General features: G+C 42.1%; 1 protein-coding gene and 1 long non-coding RNA gene across 2 annotated transcripts in view; both read left to right on the top strand.

The window, feature by feature from the left end:
• ufl1 (UFM1-specific ligase 1) overlaps positions 1-4940 on the top strand; it is an 18850-nt gene extending 13910 nt beyond the window's left edge. Inside the window, exons 13-19 of the mRNA XM_015058323.1 lie at positions 295-415; positions 488-654; positions 2689-2819; positions 2900-2980; positions 4108-4193; positions 4277-4457; positions 4526-4940. Of these exons, the coding sequence (XP_014913809.1) occupies positions 295-415; positions 488-654; positions 2689-2819; positions 2900-2980; positions 4108-4193; positions 4277-4457; positions 4526-4732 (974 nt within the window). The 3' untranslated portion in view covers positions 4733-4940. The remainder of the gene's footprint in view (positions 1-294; positions 416-487; positions 655-2688; positions 2820-2899; positions 2981-4107; positions 4194-4276; positions 4458-4525) is intronic.
• Positions 4941-8048: 3108 nt separating this feature from the next.
• On the top strand, positions 8049-8882 carry LOC106963421 (uncharacterized). Its single transcript, XR_001428185.1, has 2 exons — positions 8049-8151; positions 8274-8882. It is a non-coding gene; the product is annotated as an uncharacterized LOC106963421 (long non-coding RNA).
• Positions 8883-10209: the final 1327 nt, after the last annotated feature.

Here is a 10209-nt window from a genome sequence, read left to right as displayed (position 1 = left end):
AAGTCAAACGCCAGAAATCTGAGATGTTTAATAAAAAAAAGTGTTTTCCCCCCCCCCCCCCCCAAATTCACATTGTTTCCATTGTACAAATTTATATTGGTAATTTTAATTTAGCAATTCTACATTTAATAGAAACACAGCTTGTGTCTCTGGATGCACATTAAAGCTGCTCACTGGGCTTCACTGTCTGCTTGGCACCCAACACCCCGGGTTGTCAGGCTGTTTTCCTTTCTGGGTGGCAGATTTAGCGGGAGTTTTGCAGTGAGGCTCATCAGTGTGTTCTACTCTACCAAGGTCGCAACAGGCCAGCCGAGGCTCCCTTCATGGCCCAGGAGGAGATCGCTGCTATTCTGGAGGACAGACTGAACGACTGTCCTGAAGACATCCTGTCTGAGCTGGCCGAGTTGCTGGTCAGGTAACATACCATGTCTGGCTCAGCTCACTTTCCCCTCACACAGCAGTCAGTTTCCTGTCTCCGTCTCTGCAGGCCTCTAACCAAAGCTTACCAGGACGTCCTGAGGACTGTCTTCATGTCCTCCAACAGCTCGCCTTCAGCAGCCTGCAAGAAGAAGAGCATGAAGGATCTGCAGGAGGAGATCAGCAACCTGTACAACAACATACGGCTGTTTGAGAGGGGCACCAAACTATTTTCAGGTCTGCCCCGCTGCACTGTTAGTCTTACATACAGCTGAATCAGTGCTGCATGCATGCAGCAGATCACATAGTTTATCAGGTCTGAAATATGAAATGGAGTATATATATATATATATATATATATATATATATATATATATATATATCAGAAGACGCGCTAGACTTTTTTGTTATCCATCATCTTGATCGACAACATTAAAAAAATTCCGTCATGGTATAATTTTTTACCCATCAAAATTATAATCATAGTAACATAGGTTATTTAGCCGCATTTTTATGTGGTTTAGTTAATATTCACCTAGTTGAATCGTGAATCCATCACGCTTTTTTTTTTAAAGGTTTTGTTGGCTCTAGTGGCCTTTATTTGAAAGTAGTTTGACAGGAAAGAGGGCAATGAGAGAGAGGGAAGACATGCGGCAAATGTCACCAGGCTGGGAATCGAACCTGCGACCACCGGCATGAGGACTAAGGCCTCAATACATGGGTTGTGCTTTGTACCTGCACCACCACAGCACTCCAGATTTCATCACACTTAAAGCAGATAAATGCATCTAAATTTTTCTTCATAGTGACAAAAACCACCGACTGTGGCCCCAATAACTTATAATAAATTAAACGACTCCATTTAAATTACTTCACCTGCTGGGGTCTGGACGCACAGCTTCACAAATTCCTCCTGGTTCGCAGCTGCAGAGAAATCTGCGCTGGTTCATCGGTCAGTTGGATCTGTCTGATTAAAATCGATCAATTCAACACTGCAAGTTTTTAACCGTGTGGTCCGGCGTGCTCTTTTCGAAGGATGTTTATTTTTTTTGCGTGGTTTCGCTTCTCCAAAATGGACAGATGTTACGTCTGCTGCACTCCTCCAGAACACCGCTCTCCTGGGTGCACCCAGAAGGCTCCATTTGTTAAAATCGCAGGATGAGTTAAGTTTAATTCTTCACAGTGGCGGAGCCTGCATTGGTTGTGCAGCTCACTGCATATGTTCCCGTCTAATTAACTTCTGTACCTTTATTTATGTCCTCAAAATAAACTGCCAACTCCTCTGTTTAGACTATAAATGGATTAAAATAACGTTGCATTCTCTTTAGTTTTCTCTGGTCTGTAATAGAGACTTGAATTAAAGGCGCCATCTCTACCAAATATTTTCAATGCGCTTCCTAACCAGACGCTCCAAAGCGTCCTGTCCATAACTCTTCAACACGCTGTCAGCTCCCGGTCAGAAAGACGCATTTAGTTCAGAGTCCATGAGATGAATTCAGAAAGGATTTTTTTGTTAATTGATTTTAGTTGCCTCTGCGATGAAATCTTTGCGTAAAGTCTATAATGTCTGCCTGTGTGCAACAGTCAGGGGTTTTAATTATAACCTGTCAAATGATGGACGGGCTTTAAATTTTCCAGCTGTTTAAAAAGATAACCGGTCAAATACGAAAAATAGTATTTATTTATTTCATTATTAGGACCAAGTAACAATTGGAAAAATTAAATATGAATCGAAAAATGTTTGAGTTTCCTTTTCTGAAGGATTAAAAAGAAAGTTTCTAAAAAATGTATGTGCTTAATAACTCCATTTGATTTGTTGTCTCATAAATTCACTTAAATATTTTTAGCCATCAGTATTCTGGTGCTTGAATTTCTTTTGAGAAAAATACACCTTTAAAAATAGCCAAAATATTTTTTCTTCTTTTTGACCACTGGCCTACCTTAAATCATGGTTTTTAACTGTCTGTGATCAAAAGTAATTCAGACAACAAACTTAGCATTGAAATAACCTTTTCAATATTTAAAATAACAAATGGAAAATATTAACGTTCCTGAAGTGTGCCTTAAATTCTGATCATATGTTGGATGGTTCAGATTCTAAAAAACAGGTGAACTGGCCCTTTGCTCTGCTGAATTAGTACCATGTTTATTCCTGATTTGAGAAGATTTTAAAGGTCGACGTTCTGTTTAGAATAAGTGTTTCAAAAATCTAGAAAATAGAAGTTTTGTGAAGTCAGCATCAGGTTCCAGTTCTGAATCTCCTTGGTACAGATGAAACTCAGATCCAGATCACCAAGCACATCCTGAAGACCTTGTGCACTGATGTGACCAACATTTTGGTGAACTTCCTGGCTGCTGACCTGATGATGTCAGTCGACAACCCCAGCACCATCACCACTGAGGTCTGCTTCTGAGACTCCCACTGAAACCAGCCAGGGTTCTGAAGGGTCTGATGATTCTGACTGTTCCTGTGTTGCTTCAGGTCAGAGTGAAGATTCTGGGCAAACTGTCAGAAGAGACCAGAGGTCCTCTGATGAAGCTGCATAACTGCCTCAATGGCAAGGTGAGCTGTGAACTGAAAGGTGGGACTCCTGAGGAAACTGTAGGTCAGTGGTGCCCAAAGTCGGTCCTCAAGGGCCGGCATTCTTCATTTTTTAGTTCTCTCCCTGGTTTAACACACCTGGATCAAATGATGGCTCGTTAGAAGACCTAGAGGGGTGGGAAATCCTGGTCCTGGAGGACCGGTGTCCTGCAACTCTTAGATGTCCCCCTGGTCCAACGTACTTGAATCCAACAGCTGAATTACCTCCTAAATGCAGTCTAGTTCTCCAGAGTCCTGCTAATGACCTCTTTATTTGACTCAGGTTGAAGTAGACCGGTCTACTTCGACCTGTTTCTCTACTCTTGAAGTAGAGACACATCTAAAAGTTGCTGGAGACCGGTCCTCAAGGCCTGGAGCTGCCCACCCCTGCAATAAGAACACTGATATGCTGAAAAGATCGTTACTATCATCAGGCACAGGGAGAGAACTACAACATGCAGCCCTTGGGGACTGACTTTCGGCACCACTGCTGTTGGTAGAACAAGTTGGACCTCAGAGTCGCTGTCAGCCTGCTGGCTGAACTCAAGAGGTTCAAGTGATCTGATGTGAATGTTCGGATCTGGAAACATATTAAATAACATATAAGAAGATATCAGTTTAATTTACAGCTGTCAATTTCCATTATAGGCTTCCGGCTGTTTTTCTATTACAAATGTGCACTAAATTTTGTCGATATTCTGGCAATGTTGGGGGGAAAAAACCCCCACATAATTGCGGTGTTTCCAATAAATAAGAAGCACAATTAAAATCATATAAGTTTGTTGTGTAATAACTCATTAAAAAAAACATGCTGCGCCATTGTCCTCCAACCATGTTTCCACCAGTAGTAACATCCAGTTGTTGATCAGTGACTCATGATGTGAAAAAACTGTTTCCATTGCAGTTTTGCAGCTTCTCTGTTGTTTTGTGATAGACTTGCAACCTCTTCAGAGTGAACTCCAGCCATTGAGCTGGAGGCCTGTCTGCAGCCCAATAGCAGCTCGAGATAGGCCTCTTGATATCTTTGCAGCTCAATGGTTCTTTAAGGTTGTAGCACTGATTCTGAAGACTGATGTATTTAATCTGAAATCTCTTACTATTTATTCCAGACAATGGAAGACTTCCTGAGCAGCTTGGAAGACTCTGCAGAGGTCTGCGGCTTCATGCTCAAGAAAGGAGACAAGAAGAAGGAAAGGTAATAGGAGCACTGGTTTACTACCCAGGATCTGAACTGTATCTGGATGTTTTCACAAATCAGAGGTGTGTTAATGCATGCAGACAGGCGCAGTTCCTGCACCGCCAGGCCCTGACAGAGCAGCTGAAAGAGGCAGAGGACCCAGCGCTGGTGCTGCACCTGACCAGTGTGCTGCTGTTCCAGGCGTCCACCCACTGCATGCTGCATGCGCCGGGCCGCTGCGTCCCACAGGTTATCGGCATACTGACGGGCCGCATCCCACCGGTACGTCCGGCACAGGTCGCTACAGATCCACAAATACCCAGCAGCTGATTGTGTGTGTTTGTTTCCAGGAGCAGCAGCAGCTGCTCTCTGCCTACCAGGGCCTGGTGGTGAAGCAGCTGGTGTGTCAGAACCAGAGCAGGAAGCAGGAGGAGGAAGATGGTGATGAGGAGGAGAAGGAGGAAGTCAGGAAAGTCCATGCCCAGCTGCTGACCCTGACACCCCAGGTGAAGCAGCTGGTGCTATCCCAGAGGAAGACATCTGTCAACGAGGACTGAAGGAAAAAAAAACATCCTCCTTCCTGCTCCTGCTATGAAGTCAGACAGTAATCCTGCATGTCATGAGTTGTAAATGTGGGTATCATTTCAAATCATGAAGTGAAATTCCTCTGTGGGATGAGTCCAGTAAACACAACATTAACATGGAAGTCCTCAGTGAGGTACTGATTTTCATAATAAAACTGCTTCTTATTTCCTTGTGTGATCAGTTCATTTCCCCTCAGTGAATCATTTCTCAGCAGGCTGAGTCAAACCACAGGAATTGCTGTGACATTACAAAAAGCATGCAGCAGGAGCAGAGACTGAACCACTTAAGAGATATAATGAGCCACTGCACAACTGTGAGACTGCAGATGTGTCTAAATCATAGGTGTCAAACTGGCCCGTGGGCCAAATTTGGCCTGCAGTGTAATTATAGTTGCCCTGCAAGGCAATACTAAATGACTACTAGAGCTGGCCTGCCGGTACTATGCAGCAGTGGTCCCCAGTCGCAGACCGGTCAAGACTTGACAGTTTTTCTGTGGCAGGGGTAGAGCAGCTTCTGCATGTTGGTGTGTCCGCTAAAAGTTAGTTCATATGGCACAATTTTAAATTTTTTGCCCCGATTTTTCCCTTAGGACAATCTTAGAACCTTCAAGATTCATTCTTATTCAATAATGAACCAACTGTTCATTACTGAGTGAATAATGAACAGTTATTCACTGTTCATAAGGGCAGGGCACAAAGAAGGGTTTGCTCTGAGAGAGGGGCCCGTGCCCTGGAAAACGTCGCTTTTCCAGGGCATGGGTAGGAGGAGTGGGCTCCTCCTACCCAAGGAGAGCCCACTCATGGTTGATCAAGCCATGCTGTGTGTTCGAGATAAAAATAAGACTTAAATTGAGACTTGAATTTTGTATATTTGTCCAGGATCATGTGTGAAGTCTCAAACAGGATTATTGCGGAACCCCCATTAGCCTTTCATTCTCCAAAGATGAATCAGGAATTTAAATCAGATTAATGCAGAATAAATCAAACCTTTATTTCCAAGAGAACACCAAAATCTGGTTTTAAACTGAGTTAAATCCAGCTTTATTCTTCTATCCTTTACTTTTTAGGTTTTTAGTGGTCCCAAAAGAAGGTTAAATGACTGATTGAACATGGAGAAGACTTGCTCAGCATTAGACACAGCAGTTCAGCTGTAGGCATATGCATTCTCTGTCATCAAAATGGCAGCGTGCAGCTGTAGTATGTAGTAAAGAAGGAGCCATAATTTACTCTGGGCAAGTCCAGTTGCCATATAGTCCAAGACTGATAGTCTGTTCAGGTTCTTAGCCGATCTCCAGTTCTTTTCAAAGCTTGTTTTAACTCATGTTGAGAGAATAAAATCATTATCTTCTGGCTCATTATATTCTCCTATGCTCTCAGATTCAATGATTCCATGCATGGAAATAAAAGCCACACAGAGATGACAGTCAATGTTCCACGTCATGCATTTTCAGAGTTTATTCTAATATTTTAAAGTATAACATGACAACAACACAGACACTTCATACAGACTAAAACAGACATTCATTTACCTCAGACAGATGGAAAAGAAGAAAGAAAGAAAAGCAAAGACGTCTTTGGAGAATTGCGAGAGCAAATCTGATTTGTTACTCCTGTGTAGAAAGTTTTATAGTAAAGTCGTATTCTTGTCTTTAATTTATTAAAATAAGGCGTACCTTTGCTCATCCAACCAGGAGCTGTCTCGGACCCTTTTTAAAACTCCCTGCAAGTCACGATCTAAGGCCATTTGTCCCCATTATCTAAACAAAATGGAAGCAGACTCTCCTGAACTCCTGCTGTTTTATGGCTTTTCACGGATCTGTGTGAAAAGCTGTAACTTCTCCTGATTCTTTCCCACACACACAAAGGGCAGTTCCAAAGATCTTAGCAAACCATCTGCTGTAACTACAGGTAACATAAAGGTCAATAGGCCAGAATAAGCTTCTAATTTTAAAACTATAATTAGGCTATTTCAATCAAGACATGTTAAGTTTTAAAACTAGCATGTTTTAAATTTATTTTCTTAACACTCATATAGTCCAAAAGAGGAGCTCATACTGATTTCAACAGTATATAGTTTGTCAAGGTTTGTATCAAAGGCCAGTAAGCTATAAGCCGATTTAAAGGCCCAACCTCAAAGTATCCTGGGAAATATAGCGGGCATGTTTATAGTTCAAGTCTGATTTTCCGTTCAGTTCTTCGCCGATCCCCAAATCATTTTAAAGCTTCTTCTGACCCATGTAGTTTAAAAGAGAAGTTCATGCTGAATCCAACCGTATAAAGTTTAACAGGGTTTGCATCAAAACGGTCAAACTAGAAGCTAATTTAAAGTCCTGACCGCTAAGCATGATGGGTAAATGAAGCGGACATTTTTGTAGTCCAAATCTGATTGTGTAGTTCCAGCCCTCGGCAGAAGCTCAGAAGTGAAATTAAAAACTGTATCAAGCTTCATATCAGGAAATGGAGTTTGCAAACAAACAATTAAAAGAGCTTGGTGAAAAAGCGGAGTTTTAAAGACAGCAGTCAGCCTTCAGAGGAGCACTCAAGTAATTGCAGTGCATTCTGGGTAACACTCGCGGACATCTTTGTAGTTCTGATCTTATTGAAGTGAGAATAAAGACTGAATCAGGCTTCATGTCAGAAACACCGAGTTAGAAAATAAAGAAATTAAAAAGGAAATAAAAGAATGTGATGAAAAAAGGACTCCACAATCAAAATTCCAATCTTCAGAATAGGAAACAAGCAATCGTCCTGCATCCTGTGGAAGCTCAGAGTGGAGACCTAAAGCTGAGCAGGGTGTGCGCATTTTATCTCGGGGTAGGCATGTTTGTGTTTGGTGATGTCTTTAATGTATTTATCTCCTTTAGCTCCACAGACAACACTCTGAGGCCCAAAAGGTGGAGGCGAAGCTGTGAGGGATACACAGACTTGGGCACTTTTCTCAAGTCTTTTAGGATAACCCTGAATGATGCGCCGCCTCCTAAAAAGAAAGTGGAGGCCAGATTCCCAGGCGCCTCTTTGACAAGTTGCAGTCGATTCAGTTTAAGACGAGGCGGGACCACCTGATTGAGTTTCTTTTTTTTCCTCCTCTTACTGACCCTACCATACCAGGTTCTGATGCAGGGCACATTATATTCAGCTCTAACCGCATGCATGGGTAGTTTCTGTCTCCTGGCCAAACGGAGCCAGTAGAAGCCTATATTGGCCAAGATGGAGAGCTTCATTGTAAAGTCCAACTGAACTGGGAACTGTAACACTGCAGAGGAGGTCCTGGAGATCTGCACTGTGCTATCCACCACACCCCAAAACCAGCCAGGACTTTATGTGCCACATCCAGGACCAGAAGTGAACGGGACTTGTCATTTCGGAGAGCTAGAAGACTGTCAGCAGGAGAGGTGGGTGGATATCAAGTGCCGGTTCCTGGATCTTCTTTTGGAAAATGACACTTCTGTAATTAAAATAATAATAAATTCATAAATAATATTTTTATTTCTTCCACATGACTCTTTGTGACCAGGACTTTCATCAAGGGGTCCATCGCATGTGACTACCATGGAATATTCACTATTGCTGCCGAGGCTGGCGGCTTGCGGGGTCCCTGAAGGCGGGACAAGATGCATAGATTTACTTTTTCCAAGTCTGGGGACCAAGGACTTCTGCATAAACTCTCAGGTCCACCTGTGTGATAGTCATCCGCAGCTCGCCATCTTTGGGTGACCGATAAACCTTTCTGCCAAAAACTTCAACACTGTTAGTAAAGTTCCCAGGCCTGGCAGACCCATTTCTCCTAATAAAAACAACAAGAGACATCAAGCCAGGAGAGGAGATCTACATGGACCATGGGGTGAGGCAGTACTCGTTTAGGGTTGGAAGGCCAGGGATGATCTTAGCTGGATGGGTGAGGTTGGCTCACCTCCCCCCAAGAGAAATAGTTTAGTCTTATGTTGACAATGTTCTATTCAATAATTTATCAGTTAAAATTTTTATTTTAATTTGACTGTGGTGTTGTAGTAAAAAGTTCAGTGTTTGAAGTTTTAGTGTTGTAATTGCTCTTTTGTGTGTACTCCAAAGTTCAGTATGACTTTAAATTGTGTTGTTGCAATTAAAGTTTTTGTTTTGTCTTGTGCTGCTGAATTTTTTTAACCTATTTTTTCCTTCCGGTCCTGGATACAAGATGGTTGACCAACCATGGTACAGAATGTTTTCCTTTTGCATTTGTTTTAAACTTTGGCTGTGAGCATGTGTAAAATATTTGGTCAAAAGGCCAAGGCAGCTGCCTTGCAGTGGAGGACATTTTGTGAGTTCAACCCCTAAAAAAATCTTTGGTTGCTGTTCCTGTTATTGTCCACTAGATTCAGGCATTGCTATGTCAGGTGAAATCTGCATTGCTGTTACAGCTTTTATCCAACTTTAGCTTTGCTTCCTGTTGCATAAAGATGGCCCAAATGAAACACACTGAGGTTTGTGCATTAGAGCTGAGAAAATGGAACATATTAAGAGGTCAGATTCCTTTTGCAAGATACTGTAAATGTCATGTTGGGTTCCAGTTTCTTTACCCACATACAGAACACCACCAGGAGAAGAGATAATCAGATAAATTATTTCAACAATGATGAGAATGTGAGAATCTAAGTCTGGTCCTTCGGAGGGGCTACCAGAGTCGTCTGTTTTCTGAAGAGTAGTCAAAGGAAAATGGTGAGTTCGAGGTTGTCGGAAAAATGGAATCTTTGAAACAATCAGAAAGATCTTACTTGTTTTAGAAGGAGACTTTAGCCAAAGAGGAGATACTGTGGGCTCTATGGTTGGGTCTCTTTGTGGGCGTTCTTGAAGTGATTCAGATTCCAGTGAGTTCTTGATAGAACGGGTTGTTGGAGATGAGGAGGCCACATGTGTTGGAGGGCAGACAGGTAAGTACAGGCGGGCAGGAGCGAGCTGACTGGTGTCAAGGTGTTGGCAGTCAGCTCCTCATGTACTGAGCGTGCATGCTGAGTCAGCATGCACGCTCTCCACAGGTGCAGATACTCCAGTCGCCCTCTAGTGGATGAAATGGGGAAGCAGCAGGCAGACAACCCCCCCCACCCACACAAAGAAACTAAAAGCCCTGGTTCCCAACATGCTGGAGTAGTTATTTTATTTAAAAGTTTAATAGGACAGAATCCAAGACTGTTTAATTTTTCTCCAACCAAACTTTAAATTTTTCCAAATCTGTTTCTGCTCAACCTGTAAAAGCAACAAACATATAAAAAGAAATGCTCATTATTTCAGAAAAACATGTCAACTCCATATTTGATATTTGATTGGAACATCTTTATTGATAACTTTAACTGGAAAAGGATTTAGACTTTACCAAATATATGATAACTAATAAAGTAAAAGAAGTATCTTTTAAAATTATTCACAGAATTTACCCATCCAAAGTTTTTCTACAATGTTTTAACAATAACATAGCTATT

The sequence above is a fragment of the Poecilia latipinna genome, unplaced genomic scaffold (assembly GCF_001443285.1).
Source record: "Poecilia latipinna isolate Pla-1442-1.1 unplaced genomic scaffold, P_latipinna-1.0 Scaffold1533, whole genome shotgun sequence".
NCBI lineage: Eukaryota > Metazoa > Chordata > Actinopteri > Cyprinodontiformes > Poeciliidae > Poecilia > Poecilia latipinna.
This window is presented reverse-complemented; position numbering and strand designations above follow the sequence as displayed.